The sequence below is a fragment of the Sesamum indicum genome, linkage group LG3, assembly GCF_000512975.1.
Source record: "Sesamum indicum cultivar Zhongzhi No. 13 linkage group LG3, S_indicum_v1.0, whole genome shotgun sequence".
Taxonomy (NCBI): domain Eukaryota; kingdom Viridiplantae; phylum Streptophyta; class Magnoliopsida; order Lamiales; family Pedaliaceae; genus Sesamum; species Sesamum indicum.
Window position 1 is genome coordinate 23,691,697 of NC_026147.1, and position 18,710 is coordinate 23,710,406.

The 18,710-nt window shown below is 35.7% G+C and overlaps 2 protein-coding genes across 2 annotated transcripts; both read right to left on the reverse strand.

The window, feature by feature from the left end:
- On the reverse strand, positions 5,119-8,529 carry LOC105159353 (receptor protein kinase CLAVATA1-like). The gene is made up of 2 exons (XM_011076391.2): positions 5,826-8,529; positions 5,119-5,615 (listed from the first exon to the last, which is right to left on the reverse strand). Exons 1-2 carry the CDS (start codon positions 8,401-8,403, stop codon positions 5,263-5,265), a joined length of 2,931 nt encoding a protein of 976 aa, XP_011074693.1. The 5' UTR covers positions 8,404-8,529; the 3' UTR covers positions 5,119-5,262.
- LOC105159354 (synaptotagmin-2) lies at positions 10,048-14,876 on the reverse strand. Its single transcript, XM_011076392.2, has 12 exons — positions 14,410-14,876; positions 13,710-13,808; positions 13,557-13,607; positions 13,362-13,485; positions 12,573-12,691; positions 12,378-12,479; positions 12,207-12,281; positions 12,037-12,113; positions 11,713-11,959; positions 11,256-11,603; positions 10,868-10,999; positions 10,048-10,647 (listed from the first exon to the last, which is right to left on the reverse strand). Exons 1-12 carry the CDS (start codon positions 14,518-14,520, stop codon positions 10,516-10,518), a joined length of 1,617 nt encoding a protein of 538 aa, XP_011074694.1. The 5' UTR covers positions 14,521-14,876; the 3' UTR covers positions 10,048-10,515.

The following is an 18,710-nucleotide window of genomic DNA, read 5'->3' on the forward strand; positions in this document are numbered from 1 at the left end:
TATTTTTCTTGAAAATTTGTGTAACCTTTTCTTTCCAATTGTGTTGAATAGAGTAGATTGAAATTAATGACAAGTACAATTACGCTTCTAAATTATTCAATTTTTAAATTAAAATTTATATAAAAATTACGACGTGCAATTGACTTTTGTTCAGTCACTAAAGTGCCTCAATTATCAAAATACTACCAACATAATGATCTAATAATTAAATTATTATACTTTTATTTAAGTATCACAAAGTAGCTCATGGTGCCTCATTTAATAGGCTCCAGGGTTTTTATTTTATAATGTTTTAAAAGATTTCGATAAGAATAAAAATAAAATTTAACTAAAAGAAAATTATCCATACACTTTTATTATTAGAAGAGAGAAGCATCTTCAAGTTTACATCCTAATTTTGCTTGAATATGATTCATACAGGTTCACATACTTTTCTTTCTTTGTAAAATTATGCGACAAGCTATCAAATTTCATTACTCTTGTCATAAGTTATGGTGGCTTCATCTCGTAATCATAGGGGTCTGCTAGCACTTGGCTAACTCAACGCCTTTTGTTACGAGAATTCAAATTCAATAATACTCGGTATCATACAGAATTGCATCAATCACAATTAATTTAATTTAATTTAAAATTTTTAATATTTGGAAAAGAGAGAAAAAGAAAAACATAAAATCATCAATCCATCAAGGACAAAGCTTTAATGGGTGGACCTAAACCGACCCATGAAATTTGGGTAGGGGGACAGGAGTTGAAGGAAAGACTGCAAAACAAAAAGTGTCAAAATCAAAAGTTTGGGGGGCATTCCTATAATGAGTTTTGGAGAAAAAGGGGAGGCGGAGTTGCTCTCTTCTCCCCTTCCCCTGAAAAGATGAGCGCCCGTCCGCCCGCTCATGCTCCCCTTTTCCTGTCACGTGGACTCACACGTGCATTTTCTTCCCTTTAAAGAAAATTAAACTGCCACCATTTTTTCAAATTTTGCCTTTATAACCCCATATTTCATGAACTTGGACTATGCCCCCCATCTCCACACTAATGCTCTTCTCCGTAATGTCTATCTACTTCTTTTCCATGTCACATTTTTTTCTAACATATACACTCATGTTGGAATACAAAGTTTTTCATAAAAAATATTGAGCCCAATTATTAAAAACGGACTCGAATTTAATATTCTTTTTGTCTTTTTTCTACCTTAAATGTCTATTACAAAAATACAAATTTGTGATTCCTAGTTTAGAGTAAATGAATCATAAAACTTGATATGGCTTTTTTACGTAGTAGGCTTTGGGGATGCCCTCAATTAATTTTTTCAACTTTTATAATATTGATTCTTATAGAAATAGGTTCTGGAAGAATTAATTTATGATATGGTCAAGAGATTTTAATACTATCTAATCTTTTACAAATTTTAACATATAATTGTAGCCTACGCTATTTTATTAGGGGTTAAGGCATTAAAATTTGAACATAGTTGACCAAATATATATACTTCTGGATAGCAAGACGAACTTTATAAGCTTTAATACATTTTCACCTCAACAATGCTCTTTTTCAAGCACACGGTGAAATTGTGAATGATGTTGAGCATAATGGACATTGATTGCTTTGTATATTATATCTTTGGAGCCGTTTGTGGAAATGAAATTATAGCCCATTTCAAGCTCTTTTGTCTAAGGGTTGATGATATCAGCACTAGCAGACATCAACTATGAATGAAGAGTTTGAATGGCGTGAGATATTAGTGCTCCGACATTAAAGAGTTTGCAAGATTTGGAGTCTTGTTACGGACTAAAGACTGACTTGCCAACATCATTTTTTAAATATCTTTTTGATAAATTACATGAAATCAAAAGTTAAAACAATGAGGTCATATTTACTAGCAAGTTGAGAGAATAGTGGACTCTTAGATTGTTTGATGGTTAGAATTGGTGTAATGTAGTATAGGATCACACTTTGATTTTTATTTATGGAACAAAAATTACCTAGGACCATCTATTGTACTTAGCCCATCATATGTTTACTAATATTGGAATTGTCTTGATTTAAACTATCAATTTACGATTATGCCCACAAATTTGACAAAAACATCTTCTTGTCAATTGGTCAGTCTGTATTTCTTTTTCCAACTTTAATCAAGTAGTCCTATTTGCACACGCATAAATGTGCTTGGACGACTAATAGTAATAACAAAAAGAAAAAGTAAATGCAATTAACCCTACAAATATAGACAAGAAATTGAAAACCGCCCTACAAGCATTTAATGGGGTTCAGATTTGTCCCCAACCATGCCTATTTAAAACGCCCCAACCAGGGACACAACTGACATTTCAACATTCATTTTTATTGCAGCTTCTGATTAAAAGAACAAGATGGTATCTCAGTTAAAAACAGTGGTCGAAATCATAGACAAAGTACGAAGTAGTTGAATTGAATGGGAAGAGAGTGGAGAGAAATAAAAAAGAAAGGAACCTTAACGTGATCAAAACATGGCCCCACAACCAATCCTAATCATAATTCCTCTTCTTCTCACTCACTCACTTCTATCTTTCTATTTCCCATAGTCAGTCAGACTTTGTTAGGTCAGAAGTGTTCGCTGTTTGCAACAACTTTGGTACACCTAATTTTATATTTATTATTAATATATAGTATGCATGTGAGTTGTTGTCTTTTTATGACCAGGTAATCATCATTAATTTAGATTGATTTTGATGTCTGGGGAACACATTTATATTTTTCTTCCCTTTAAAATTATATTATTATAATAGTATTTTTTTCATCCAACATCTTTCCCTCACTCAAATAATATTCTTTTTTCCTCAATCAATTTTGTAAATAGTCCCCTATTTATTATTTTCTATATATACAAAGACTAAAATAGTACTAAACATGTGTAAGAAATGCTTGTTTGAGTATCTTATGAATGATGCTTTAATACCATATACGGTTCCTACAATCTTTTTCAAATTCTTCTATATGTTATAAGTTTTAAATCAGTATGTCCTAATCTAGTCATATTTAGGTATTTGTGATTCTTATTATGATGTACAAATTCTTACAAGTGGATAGGAAATATATAAAATAAATGATAACCATGTACTATATTTCATTTTGAGCTCGTCTGGTTTATATGTTAGGATTATGCATGATGCGATTGAGTGGGATGGAATATTGAATGATAATTAATCTCACCTTTCATTATATATTGTTTGATTTGAGGTATTATATGTCTGATATCTCATGTGATAATATAATATAATATTTGGTTGAAGAAATGTAAAGTATGATTGAATATAAAAAAAACTATTAAGGGTTATTATTTTTTAAGTTATTTTTATTTTTATATTGTAACTTATGAATGATTACTAAAAAATAAAAATAATCTCTAAATTATTTATTGCATAAAATTAATTTGTGGATCAATATTTTATTCTTTTTACTGTATTTATAAGAAATAAAAGTTCTAAATACACATTCAATTTGGCAACTGATCAAACCTCAAATATTTTAGAAAAGTCCCCCAAAAAATAATTTCATATTTTTTATTATCTAATTATTATAATTTAAAATATGATTTTTTTTAATCATTTAGGAAAAAGAAGAACACTGAGGGCTGTTTCATAAGAATCATTCTGTATTATCCGTGGAGATATTTTTAATACAAATTTATAATAATTTGTGGGATTGTGTATCCTATCTAAGAGATGTGATCCATTATCCCATAAATTCTCATAAATAAGACGGGGTCCGGTATAAATACCCAACTCTAATAATTCTAATCAAACGTGTGATTATATATGATGTATAATCTTATCATACCTAATCATACGAACCAAACAAGATACTTAGGTATTAATTCTTGTGAATTTGAAATTTAAATAACTACAATCATCTGTATGCAGTAAATTTTATATATATATATATATATCCTATCAAATAAAAAATTATGATTTTCAGGTCGGAACACTCTTGAAAATGGTTTGTCTAACTTACTCGAATTTGCAATAAAGTATCCCACACTTTTTATACATTCCCCGGCTTACCGCTACTTATTTAAATTAAACATTTGAATTGTATATTTTGTCAAAAACCCTACTTAGCACAACCAAATACCCTATTTTTGTCTCTCTTTCTTATAATTTGATAGTCTGAATTATTAATTAATAAAATATGTTGAAAGCTGGTGTTTTTGGGCAAAACGAAACGTATAAATTGGGGTAACCTACCTTTTAGGTTTGCCTAACTAAAAAAAGTAGATTGAATTTCGTTATATGCCGATGTTAGCTGAACATGAACTGGAATGAGCCCAGTCCCATCTGGATTATGGTCAATTGGCAAATAGTTGTGTATTGAAGGATCAGTCTATGTTCAGATTTTTCTTGGTCTTTCTATCGATGGGCCACGTGCGGGATATGTTAGATTTGGTCACTAATTCGGGCTACTAGTTACATTATTCACAACTCTTAAAAATTATGTGATATTGGGCATTTGCACTAAGGTCCATGAATGTTATGTTGCAATCTCAAGTTTGATCCTATATCACATGTTGGTATTTTATTATCATTAAAAAAAATGAATATAAGTATAATTTAAAAATATTAATATTTTGATTTTTCTGGCAAAAATAATAATTAATAATTATTGTATAGTCATAATTAATTAATATTTACCAAAATGCTAGGTGATCGTTGGACTATGATAAACGTATGTAGCACAAAAAGTTGTCCGGGAGCGTAGACTCACCCAATAGAAGAGAAGCAAGAATAGTGGAGAAAAAGGAAGCATATATTCCCTAGCACTCCAACATTTACCCACTATGGGAAGAGAACATATTCACATTCCTCATCAAAGTGACTCCATAATAAAGAGTATTGTTTCCCACAAGGAGCACCACCAATTGGAGGATTCACATATGTGCTTACCATTTGTTAACGCCATTCTCAAAAACTTTAACACAAATTTGGTTAGTTTCAATCTACATCAATTATATAACAAGTGTAATACAATTATCACGTGATTGGTGTACAATATATAAAAAGTGATCAATCACATGATAAGTGTATCACACTTATTCCATGATTATTTGGTTCAATAATACTTGATTTGGATAAAAAATTTGCATACTTCTTGGTATAGGAAAATTTTTCATACATCAACCACAAATAGTTATGTACACAACAAACTTAGCTTTCTGGTCTTTACTACAATTCCCATTTATTTCCTAAAAAATTATAGTACACCACAGAATATCGGATCCCGGCAATGGCGTCAAAAACCGACGATGTTGGGGGTAGATTGTGGAGGATTAGTGAGCATGTGAACAACTTCCCTCATCGTCGGGCGGGCAGAGCTCTCGTCCTCCACGCACATCATTGCAATCCTGAACAAGTTCACCACGCCCGTCAGGGGGTACCCTGTGAGCCTTGAGTCCACCACTGCCAGCACCAAGGCAGCATCCGTCAGCTGCAACATCTCCGATGCAGTTTTTCTGACCCACATTACTATATCCACCCCATCCCCGAATTCACCCACCGGCTTCCGGCCTGTGATCAGCTCTAGTAATACCACACCAAAGCTGTAGACATCGCTCTTCTGGTCGACTTTCAGAGTGTAGGCATATTCTGTCATATAAGCAAATTGTAGAACCATAATGTTTAAGATAAATGAGACTAAGAACAACTAATTGACAATGATAGACATGTTGATAACTTCAGATTCAGAAATTGAGTTGCAAACATCCTCAACCACCACAAAATCACAAGAAAAATAGAAGAAAGGCGATCAGCTGTATGGAGAACCAAATTCAGTGGAGAACAAAGAATAATACGAACCAGGTGCAATGTAGCCGTAGGAGCCAGCAACAGAGGACATGCACTCAGATGCACCAGCATCATGCCAGAACTTGGCAAGACCAAAATCAGCCACATGAGCCTCATAATCGGCATCAAGCAATATGTTATTCGATTTCACGTCCCTGTGAATAATTGAAGGCGAGCAGTCATGGTGCAAATAACACAGCCCCTTGGCTGCATCGACTGCGATCTGGTACCTTGATTCCCACTGCAAATGAGCCCCCTTTGGTCCACGCAGCATATCCCCTAGGCTTCCATGTGACATATATTCATACAACAATAGATTTGTATCCTTGTTTGACATGTATCCCAGGAGTCGCACAATGTTCCGGTGCTTGATTCTCCCCAGAGTCTGAATTTCTGCCATGAAACCGTGATCAGTCTGGCTATTGGCCCGTCCAGTTAGTCTTTTTATGGCAACGTCTATCCCATTAGGCATGGACCCTCGGTAGACAATTCCAGCTCCACCTTTGCCTATAATGTTCTCTTCTTTCAAGCATTCCAGCACATCTTCAGCTCTGAATTCTAGCTTCTGGAATGCTGTGAGTTTCCAGGCTTTGGATTTCTCAACCCACCTCTTTCTACATATAATCCAAGTACCAGGTAGCAATAATAGAACGAGGATCAGTAAGATTGTTATGATCACTATATGTGATGAATGCCTTCTGTGAGAGCCCTGTGATGGACCTGAAGCTGAGGCACAGAAGGCGCTACGTGGTGGACAAAGCTTAGGATTCCCGGTGAAAAATCGAGCATCCAGATCTTTCAACAGCCCAGTTACCGGCCTTCTTCCTGAAAGATCATTGTAAGAAAGGTCTAATATTGTTAAGCTTTTCATCAACCCAATTTCACCTGGAATTGCTCCGTCAAGTTGATTTCTGGACAGGTTGAGCACATTCAGATTCTGTAATCTGGAGATGTTTCTGGGAATCACGCCGTGTAGATTGTTTCGACTCAGGTCAATGAATGTCAAGTGTGAGCTACGAGCAAAAGAGGCTGGAATTTCACCTGTCAAGCTGTTGCCGCTGAAGTTGAGCATTGAAAGTTTCTTTAGAGTAAAAATCTCGCTGGGAATGTCCCCATATAGCTTGTTCATATCAAGCGATAAAATTTGAAGATTCGTTAAATTTCCAATGGCTTTTGGAATCCTCCCCATGATCCAATTGTTAGACAAGGCAATATTCCCTAGCATACTTGCTGAAATTTCCTTTGGCAGCTCTCCGGTGAAATAATTATCATTAAGCTCAAGCATGTCCAACGATGGCAAGCGGAAAAACCCGGCTGGAATTGTGCCATTGAAGAAATTCTTCTTGATTCGAATACGGGTCAGTGACTTGCACTCTCCAAGCAGTTCAGGAAGCGGGCCGTAAAAATAGTTATCCATCAAGATCAAAGTCTTTAGCCTCCCTCCTTTACATAAATCCTTTGGGATGAGGCCGGTGAGGTGATTGTTGCTGACATCCAGCAGCATCAGTCTCCCATTCCGGCCAAGATTCTCCGGCAACTCGAGAGTGAAATTGTTATTCCATATTTGTAGAACTTCAAGATTCGGAAGGTCGCCGATAAAACCCGGAAGAGGTCCCTGGAATTTGTTCTGAAATAAATTGAGCAACGTCAAATTCTTCAATTCAGCAAACTTCGCTGGTATTTCTCCGCTGAGGTAGTTAATAGAGAGGTCCAATGACATCAAGCTCACCAAACCCGACAACTCCGACGGAATTTCCCCCGTGAGATTGTTCACCTGGAGAAACAAACTGTGCAAGTGCTTCAGATTCCCGAGACTCGCCGGAATTTCACCGGTGAGATTGCACATTCCGAGATCAAGCAATCGAAGCGTAGATATGGACCCGAACTCGGGGGGTATACCGCCTTCATATGTGTTGTAGTACCCGAGATAAAGCTCCTGAAGATTCGGAATCCTAGCCAAACTGGAAGGAATTTTTCCCGTCAAGCTGTTTCCCTGCAAAGCCAAGTGTGTTACGCTTTCGAACTCGGAGTAAATCTCAGGAATTTCCCCGGAAAAAAAGTTCCCGGCGAGCTTAAGAAACCTCAACTTCTTCAACTTAACAAACTGCACCGGAAGTTCCCCGGAGAAATTGTTGTTGTAGACATCGAAAACTTCAAGCTCGGATAGATTCACCACAATTTCACCCGGGAACGTGCCGTTGAACATGTTCCAGCTGAGATTAACATACTTCAACGCAATCAACTTTGATAGTTCCTTAGGCAGAGGGCCCGTCAGATTATTGCCAGCAAGTGTGAGATTGACGAGCTTGTCCAAAAGCCCAATCTCCGGCGGGAGGGTGCCCAAGAGCGGAAGGTTGGTAACATTGAGCGACGTAACGCGGAAGTCAGCATCACACGTGACGCCGGAAAAGGAGCAGTGGGCGGAAGGAGAAGACGCCGCCGGAGCAGCCCAGTCACGGAGGCCCGGACCTGAAGACCCGATGAGGGATAATTTGAGCTTCAGCAGCGTATCAAGATCCGAGTATGCATGAACACATACAGTCTGGTAAAAGATGAAGGTCAGGCAAACAAGAACAGCTTTTCTTCTCATATTTTGTGTGTATCAATGGAGAATCGGAGTCTGAGTACTGTTTGGATGCATACCAAATAGGAGAGAGAGGTTTATAGGCTGCTGAAAATGAGGAAGGAATCGAAGGGTCGAAAGAGGTAAAATATTAGCAAAACTTATCTACGTGAGTCTCTGAAGTTTGTCTGTTCCTTCTGAAGAGTCTTCCGTTGTTCGTTGGCTGTTGTGACCGTTAACTTTCTGACGCCGTTAGGATTTGTATTGTGGGGCATGGGGGGTGGTGAATGGCAGGCCTCAAACTTCATGATAACGAAGCTGACTCTATCTACCCGTCTTGGGATTCGGACTCAGCACTGATCCGAATACGTGGGTGGGTCTGGATCGGGTCGTCAACAGTAAATTTTTGTGCTTTTCAGAGAAGAGCCTCCGGGCAAATGGGGCCGGGGCAAAAGCTGGAGTGTGTCTTTACCCATACGGACATGGGTACTCTTTCTGACTCTATTTTGGTTGTAAGTGAAAAAGTCAACTCATTGTTTTGTTTATGCATTGTGTGTGATTGTCTTCAAACCAATCACCCGATTCTTACAATGGGGTCACCCGCAAATGGGCAGTGCCTCACTTACGAAACTCCCATAATTATTCTTTGTCTTTTGTTATAAAATATAAATAAATGTCATTATTACTCCTTGCCCCTTCGTCTTTTCATAAATTTACCAAAACAAATTAATTCTCTTCAAGAAAATGAAAAGTTACTTATTAAAAATTTTTTATACAGTAAAGTAAAAATATTTGAATTTAAAATCCATCAAAATTGACTGTGTTTGTTTATTCTTGAATCGGTAGTATTTATTAGAGATGATAATTTATTATCAATTGATATTTTTTATTTACTGAATCACCATAGCCTTCCATCACCATAAAATATTCGATAATTTAGACTCAAATTTTAAAAAATAATTCAATAGATATTGTTGACACTGATTTTGAATTTGCAAAAAATAATTAAAGGACAAGAAAAAATATAAAATAAACTTTATACATTTAAATAACAAAATATTACAATATCTGTGACTGTAGAAAATGTTCTGATTTTTTGTTTCAATTGATTTAAGGGTTGATGCTTGTTTTTAACCGGATGTGCAATTTCCTCTAGATTTGTGGAAGAAAATTACGAGTTATCTTGAAATATAATATTAAGTTTTTGAGATTTGTTGTGTATGTGATGACTTATTGTGTGGTGAAAGCCCCTTTCTATAAGCATGAGAAGGACTTGGGTAGTTTGAACCTAGTTCTGTTAAGTTTGACAAGTAAAGAATTTTGACATGGATCAATCTTCTACGAATGGCTAAATTTAAATAAAATTTCAACCAAATTCAGCTCATCTAAAATAAAAGAAAGAAACTTATATTTATTTTGGATTGACATATAAAAATGTATAAGGCCCAAATTTGGAGGTGGACAAATATAATGGTATTGGAAGTTACAAACTATAAATTTATCACAAAGTAATTTTAATAAAATTTAATTTAAAAAGTAATTAATAAAAAATGGCCAAACAATGTTGCGTCTACACTCGAAAGTCAGGTTTGATATGTTGAATTAGAGGGTCAAAGACAGACACTTAATTGTTGATTGATAATACGGTACAAAATCTATGATTGAATAATGAAAAAAGAATAGCATAACAGCGTGTCCCAATTTAATGATTCCAAATATTAGCACCTTTACAAAAGGACTTTCCAAGAATGCTTTCAACTGTTTGATAAAGGAGCTTTTTTTCTGCCCTTTTGAATCCCAGAAATTCAAGTACCTTTTGGCAAACAAAAATGACTCCTCACAAGTTAGATTATCCAGCTGAATTCCAAAGCCTCAGGTTGTGGCAGGAGCAGCACATATTCCCCACTATGAGAAGAGAACAGATTCAGATTCCCTATTACAGGTGTTGTGTGGAGTGAATTTCACAGCTAAAACTAGAATCTAAAGGAATGATGTGCAACCTAAAATTTGGATGATCGACACTACGTCCTGTGAAGAAACTACAACAAAAACCATGGATTCCCATGGCTATCCAATCACCACCCTAATCATTATTCAAGAAACTAATATTTGTTGGGACAGTAAAGTTGTGTTAGACCGTCAAGTTGCGGTTCTCCATTGCATCTCAATCTGAATTGTACCATTCTTTGAGTCGATAAGGTGGTACCTCTCGTTGATACGCTTGTTGTGGACAACGTCCGCTAGGTTTATGTCCACGTAACCAAGAGTTTCCTAGGAAAAAAACAAGTTTGAGATTTGGTCAGTTGATGAATTGTTGATCAAATAAGTGTTTGCATTGGTGCGCATAATGACAGAGGAAATACTTCAAACGTCAAGGATAACTGGATTCCGTTTTTGATTCTTAAGTTTGTCGGGGTGAGCAAGTTACTCAAGAAATGAACTTACTGACAGGAAATGAGGTTAAGTGGTAGTAGTGGGCATATGTGTGTACCTTGGGGTGCCGTAGACCCAATTTTTTTGAACTACTCCTGACTTCCACATGAACTCTGTCGTTGGTAGGTGGCTCTTCCAGCACAAACTGAAACTCCTCTTCCCATCTTGGATCTCTGTTTTTCTTCACAGTCTGCCAAATGCGCAAGTGAAATGTAAATAATCAACAATCAAAGACCTATAGAATTTAGTCATCCATCACAGGTTTTGCAAGAAAGTGACAACTATTCCGTTGTATCTCTATTCTAGCAGGTGGTGGCTGAGCTCAGTTCACTTTTACCTTATAGAAACGAGTATGTGAATGAAACTTTTCCATCACTGGCAATAAATTTTTGAATGAAAAGTTGCAAATCTTAAACCAAATCTTGATTTCTAATACTAGAGATTACCTTAGTTTTCCTCTCCTCCCCTCTAAAGTGTAGACGTACAGATGGATTTGTGTGGTACTTCCCTTCCACATCTTGAGCTTCATGGATTATAATGACAAGCAAACCACCAGTCTCTGGCGTTCCTTCAGGTGCTTTCTCCACTTCACCTGTCTGTTCAAAATTTGGAATCTCATCATCCTTAAAAGGTTTGTAATTGACTTCAACTACAATCTGCCCTCGCGACTTTTCGTTCTGAACGTCGTTGGGATCTAAAGTTTTAAGAAGTTCGAGAGTAAGAGTTTTTGGCTCCTCCGGAGTGAGGTCTTTTAGCGGGACTACACACAAGCCCATCTTGTCATGTGATCCAACCTAAACAAATGAAATAAACCTGAGAAATACCGAGAAATACAGGGGAAGGATTGGGACAAATAATAACAAAGCTTCCTTATCCCCACTCATACTGATGATTGTCAAGTACCTCATCCCAGTCGTAGACCGTTAGTGTTAAAATTTGAGTTTCTGGGTCCCTAATCGCGAGACTAAATTCTTCATCCCACTCAGGGTTCAAGTTTTTCATCTTGACAGTTGTTTTTTTGGTTTGAACTTTGTCATCACTGAGTGTTAGCTTCACATAAGGGTCGGATGCCCCTAAAAGGTCTTTTTTCTTGAGTTTCATCGCTCGGATAACCTTTACATTGAGGAGCCCACGTGGTTTCTGCATTGCTCTGTTGATTACCAATGCAGAAGGATATTAGAAATCGGAGTAAAGATATAAGAATTGCAAAAGTACACATGAACTTACGTCGCAGGATCCATTATTTGAACTTCAAGTCTTTTAGGCCATAAATACATATTTGCAACCTGATCTTTGATAAGTTCCTGAAGAAGCGTGAAATCTAATAATTGAAACTATAGGTTACAAATGAACTTCTGATGATTAATGAGGTCAAAGCTCAAAATATTGAACTATACCTGTACAATTCTGTATACTCCAGGAATGGACATAGCATCGCAACCTAGCAGCTTTACTCCAAAGTCAACATGAGGCTGCAGACAGAATTAAAGGATATGGAACTAAGATATTGAACATTAGTAATTTCCAAGAGAATTATCACGAATGGAAGTAAACCTGTCAATCCGCACCTTCTCCATTAGAGAAACATGTATATTTGCAAAACAAGGAAACACTGGAACCAGAGGCTTCAATGTAATGCGTGGAAGGGCAAATACTTGCAAGTCAAGCACCTGAAATAAATGGATATTTTCGAGTGTTAAACATGTAACTGTTATGAGCGAAAATACATGAGAAAAATGTACATAATTCCCATGGCTTATTACCTGTACAGTAGCTCTCAGCCCAAATGCCTTGACAGCAACGAGGATGTTTGGATTAGCTGCCCACTTCAAGCCTAGTTCCATTATCAATTCCTTTTCCTCGGTGTTGTATACTTTCATTCCTGGTCAGATACGGTAGATTTTATGATAACAGCCAGAGTTATGTAGCGGGAGAAGCAAAAGACACGGGAGTTTCAGTGTGCAAAAAATTAATATCTTTCCTTTCATGGAAAAAGTAACAAACTGAAAAAGGAGAGCTTGAACATCCATATTTTTAGCAATGGACAGGGTGACAAAGATAAACTACTGATTTAAGAGAACTGAACAAGTGGAAAAACAGGAAAATAGTGGCTGCATTCCAGAAAGTTGTCAACATAAAGAGCAATAGCAACCACAACAACCGTTGTCCGAGTTCTTTGCGTGCGAGCAGAGGTGATCTAACACTAATTCTATCCTAAAAGCAAAATAAGAAATCATTACATGCCTCTGCTCAAACAATATTCCTGTTCCGAAAGCAAAATAAGAAATCATTACATGTGTGACTGCAAATGGATGCAAACCCGGAATAGATTACATGACAAAATAACTGAAGCCTATGACTCTTGTATATTTCAAGAAATACACAAAGATACACGATACGGTTGTGTCACGTAAATATAATCAGTGAAACTAAAATAAACGAAAAGCACATAATAATTTAGCCAATTTCCTTTTATAGTTGAGATAGTCATTTTTTGGAAAATTAAATGAGGGTTTATGTGCAAAGGAAGAAAAAAAAAATAGTAGCTAGACCTTGAAAAGTAGGCGGTAGGCTGCCCAAAGTTAGTGTTTCAAATTCTACTGATTCAATTTTGTATTTTGGAATTTCCTCAGCTATAATGGGCTCTGCAATTTTCTTTGCCATCTTGCATATTGCCTGAGAACCTTAGAATGTCAACATTTGATAAAGAGCGCAAAATAACAGCGAAAACATCATATGAATCGTACCTTATCTAAATAAGGCCACATATATTCTAAGAATTTGTTCAGCCAATCAAGCTGCAGGGAAATATATTCAGAAGCTTTAAACTGATGCTAGGATGAAGATTCAAATTTGGCTTGTCAAAATTCTGGAAAAATCAAGACTGAAAAGAAGCTCACCCGATCATAATCTGGATTTTTAATCCAAATGGGTATTTCTGGAATCAGCTTTTGAAGACCTTCAGTAGTTTGCTCTACTAATGGACGAAGTTCAGGATCCTGCAGACAGTATATACCCAACCAATGAACAAAGACTCATCTTATTTTATGTAAATAAAGGAAATACATGTCTATCACATGTGCAACCCCGTGATATGTTTAGCATTTAAGACCTTGTACATATGATTTGCATTCAAGGTAAATCCTCCAAAAGACACTAGGGTGTCTCTCGTGTGTCTGCCCTTTTCCCTAAATTCGTACAAGTCTGTTATTTGGTTATTTGATATACTGCACTTGTTGAAAATTTTCTCCTCTTTGTCCGCTGCTAAACTATGCATGGACTTTATACACATCAATACAATATCAAACGAGATCCAAAATTGAGGATAAACACTTCCTTGCATGAACAGACAACACACACACACTAAGGTTCCTTCTAACATGCATCAATGAATTGCGATGTCATCAACTGCCACCTTAGTCAGTAGTAGAGGTAATAAGACAAATATCAGAAGTCAATCACTGTGGCAGTGCAACAACAAACGACCACTAGAAATAAAAGAAACAATGGGATACAAATTTTTCTTCAAGAAACCAAACGTGATCGTAAGTACATGAAACATGAAAAACATAGAGAGAACAGAAAAGAGACATGGCTAACCTCCACTTCAGTTGGCTGAAAGTAGATGAACATAAAGTATCCAACCACAAGCCCAAAACCAAACCCCATCCCAAACCCGAAAAGACCCATGATTGTGCTTATGAATCCCATCTCTAACCTTCTTGCAAATCAAGAATCGCGACAGTTCGGAGAATAAGAGAAAAGACAAGGAGAAAGATAGAGAACAAAGAAGAAAAGAACAAGGCCCTCAAGTTTCAATCTTTAGCAAAAAAAAAAAAAAGAGAAAGTCCAAAAACTTGATTAGAGGGGAAAAGGCACTCAAATTCAAGAATCGTGCAGCCCAAAAAACTTTACACCAAGAATGGTATTTCTTAACAACATACAAGTGATTTACTACGTCGGAGAAAACTATAAATCTGAAATCAAGAACAGGAGATGGAGAAACGAAAGTAACAACAAATAGAATGGGAGAGAATGTAAGGTCCCTTTATGAGGAGGAAAGCAATAAAAGAAAGGTAAATGCTTGGCCAGGCCACTCTTTGCAATTAACGACCTCAGTTTGATCCACACATAACGGCTTTTCTTAACTATTCAAGCGCCCGCGCCCCGTCCGTATATTTGCAAACCGGGTAACGTACAATGATATCCCTATGCTTTCGCATTTCCCAATCTATTTCCCAAATTGGGGCACTCTCCCTATGATTCTTTGCATAACCAGGGCCTCCACAATCAATGATTTGAAATCATTTTTTTAAATTATATACAAATAACATTATAATTATACAACAATTATCATATAATTAATTTAGATTTAACTAAATTCAATTTGATTTAACTATAAATAATTCAGTTCATTCATACTTAATTATAAATTAATTACATCATAAATATAATTTACCCATCATATAAGATTACTTGCATGCCACCCACTTTAATTTATATTAAAATATTCTGTGGGCCAATTTCAAAACTAAATAAGGTGGTGACCACGTTTTCAGTACTAATCAACATTGACATGGTTAAAACGTTAGTGGTGGGACTGGGAAGTATGTGTGAAATCGCAAATGATTAATTACATGCTCAATTTGGTGAAACAAAACCTCAAAGTATCTTGCAAGAAGCAAACTGGAATGAAGCCCAAATCAAGACCGACAATTACGAGAAAACGAGCTCGTTTCAAAAGAGGCTCATACGCCCATCTTGTTTACTTGGGCTCTAGACACTATTTCTCAACACATAGCACAATATCTCCTTTAAGATTTGCTGTGATTATATATATAATTTAAAAAATTACTTTTAATATTCCTGATTTTTATTTTCTTCTAATAAATAAGTTATTCGTTAGTCAAAATTAACTGAATTTGTTGATATTAACAAAAAAATTGAATGAAAATTTATATTTATCATTGATTGACTGATGACTTATTACAAGTCAAATATTTTGTTAGACTAAACTACCTTTATGATAGAGAAAATATATTTCCTCACATGCATTAAAATATGAAGATGTGTGAGGATTATTTGATCATAAAAATATTTATTTGACCTATAATAAGTTAGTAATAAGTTAATATAGATTTTTTTCTATTTTTTTTTTTTTTGTTAATATGAGCAAATTCGGTGAATTTTCACTAGCGTAGGGATTTATTTGTAAGACAGAAGCAAAGCTCAAGGGTGTTAAATGTAATTTCTCAAACCATAGGCGATTTACGTGTAATTACACCAAATTTCAGAGAAGATAAGCGTAATTATCCCTAATTTAGACTATTACAAAGAAAAGAAGTTCTATAAACACCAATTTTTGTGATCTAAAAACTTACAATTCAACTAATAAGAAAATTAATTTATTTCACTTTTTAAATTTTATATTAACTCGACTGTTCAATTAATATATTTATATATATTTTAAAATATAAAAAATGATATATTATATACATATCGAGGATACGACCACCAGAATCTAGTGGTAATAGATATATCATACATGTGTCTTGACGCTCTGCCTTACAGAGAAAACGACATGCCCCGTCTTTGTCCAATAGTATTGATACCTAAACGAATTTAACGCATCTTAATCATATAATTTGCATGTAAGTTCATTTAAAATGAGGGAGCATCATGTAAGTTTATTACACATATAATATAATGTAAGATTCTTACGTTTTTTGTCACTAAAAACAGCCATATACACACGTATTTATTCCTATGCATGCCACTGTTCTCTCTACGCTTACGTTTCAGTAAGAAAAACAATAAGGACTAATGCTTTCCTCACTCTAACTCATGTCATTTTAAGCTTCACATTTTAGATATTTTACTTTGTGTGTGTGTGTGTGTTTTTTTTTTTTTCTTTCTTGATTAAATCTGAAAACCCACAAAATATATATGTCGCGTCCTGATATATATCTATATAGTAACACAAAGAGAGAGACAAGATATATCATCTTTTTTTTTTTTTTTTTTTTTGCGTCGAGTATGACTAAATTTGAACTAATTGACAAATATAATATATTTGTCGTGTTATTGATGAATAATTTAAGAGGGTGAACAATCACATAAAAAATATATCATACTTATTATATAACTGATTTTGATTTGATCATATCTAATTTGAGTAAATTTTTTTTGTATATATATAATAACATGCTTGAGATTTATGTACTCATGGAATAAATGATAAAAACCTAATTTCTAAAATAGAAGAAATAAAATATTAGGAGGCGAGAGGAAGAAGAAGGGTCAGCATCGGCAGGATATTTGTGAAAACACCATAATCCAATCCAATGGTTTCAATCGTTCTGGCGGTCGCCGCCCTTCAACACCGTTTAATATTAGGAGTCAGGACTCAGAATTCTTCCTCCACCCCACCGCCCACTGTTGTTCCTCAATTAGGATGAAAAATATAACTATATATATATTTATAGGGGAACCAAAATATTAAAATACACCTAAAAGTGGAGTGTAGATGGAGGAATTTTTTTATCTAAATTAGGTTTGGTCGATTTCTAAGTTTTTATAGATACACTTATTATATAATCGATTATTTTTCTTAAAACATACATAATTACACTATAAATATTTTGCACTTATCTTATAATTAGATCAGATTCGACCAAACCCGTCTAGATTAGAATTTTTCATATATACATGACAGGGATCATAGGTATAAGTCATACTCGTAATAGTCTATCTATTTGTTGCAGGAGATAGAGTTTAATTATATATATATATATATGTATATATTAAGATCTTTTCTATTAGTTGTCCAACTCGGACGTGAATAATTTTTGAGGTTGTTCTCCTATTTAAAGCATGGTAGAGAGATTCAAGATTGTTGCTCCCAAGCTAGTTAGTTAAATACTGAATCCAAACGCCTCTGGGTTTAGGAATCCGAGGCTACACTCATATATCTGTTAAGAGTAAATAATCATTATGTGAGATCTTAATTTCTTGTTTTTCTTCTTGAGATCTTCATCTGAAAGAAACTTTGATGATGAAGGCAGTTGTATTGCATGGGTCGGTAGATCATCCACTCTCTCCCTCCCAATCTCATTATATGATGATCACAAACCCCTCCATAATCCACCAATCCTTCATTTCAAGACCCTTTGAGAACGTTTTCCCCTCAAATATCCACTCAATCGGCCTTCTACCACCTCCACCTCTTCTTCCTCGTCCCGCCGCCCATCACCGCCGCAGCAACTCCATCCGAGGCCCTTCTTGTCCTCCTCCCAGTAGAAACAGTGATAGAACCACCCCCCCTAAACTCAAGAAATCAAAATCTCCCACCAAAATACAAGAGAAAAAGTCACCTAAAAGATCTTCTCATGCTTATGGTATGACTTCGTCGTCGACTAATCCTTTGGGATACGACCCGAAAGATTCACCGAAGAATGTTCCGGAAGTTTTTCCTTCTGACTCAATGGGTAGTAAATATGGTACATCTGATACTGGTACGAGCATCATCACTGAGAGTTTAGGGCGTCTCGGTTCTGGAGTGTTTATAATCTCTCCGCCACCAAGTAGCCTGCCTTTGCCCACTTTTTCTTTGAGGCCGAAACCTCAGCTGCGATGCTGAGGCTGCCAGAATAGGGAATGGAGCCACTGACAATCTCCGGCGACTTCTTTGTCTCCAGCGAACATAACTAACCTTCCACGTTGTGGGTAGGATCAGTTGCAACAAGTGGCGCTCAATCTTCCCCCACTCGTGTTATTCTCTTCCATGCACCACCTATTTCTCATTTTCTGTTTCTCTTGCTCTTTGCTTTGGTTAGTTTTTGTACTGGTAAGTGTAATTTCGCGATCACCACCCTCTTTTTTTTTTTTTTTTTTTTTGGGGG

Excerpts from the sequence above, each read along its gene's own strand:
- LOC105159353 (XM_011076391.2), bottom strand. The coding sequence starts at position 8,403 with ATGAGAAGAAAAGCTGTTCTTGTTTGCCTGACCTTCATCTTTTACCAG. Across the intron at positions 5,616-5,825 it reads CTACGGCTACATTGCACCTG|AATATGCCTACACTCTGAAA; the intron begins GTTCGTATTATT and ends CTTATATGACAG.
- LOC105159354 (XM_011076392.2), bottom strand. The coding sequence starts at position 14,520 with ATGGGATTCATAAGCACAATCATGGGTCTTTTCGGGTTTGGGATGGGG. Across the intron at positions 13,809-14,409 it reads TTCAGCCAACTGAAGTGGAG|GATCCTGAACTTCGTCCATT; the intron begins GTTAGCCATGTC and ends TACTGTCTGCAG. Across the intron at positions 11,000-11,255 it reads GGGAGGAGAGGAAAACTAAG|ACTGTGAAGAAAAACAGAGA; the intron begins GTAATCTCTAGT and ends CGCATTTGGCAG.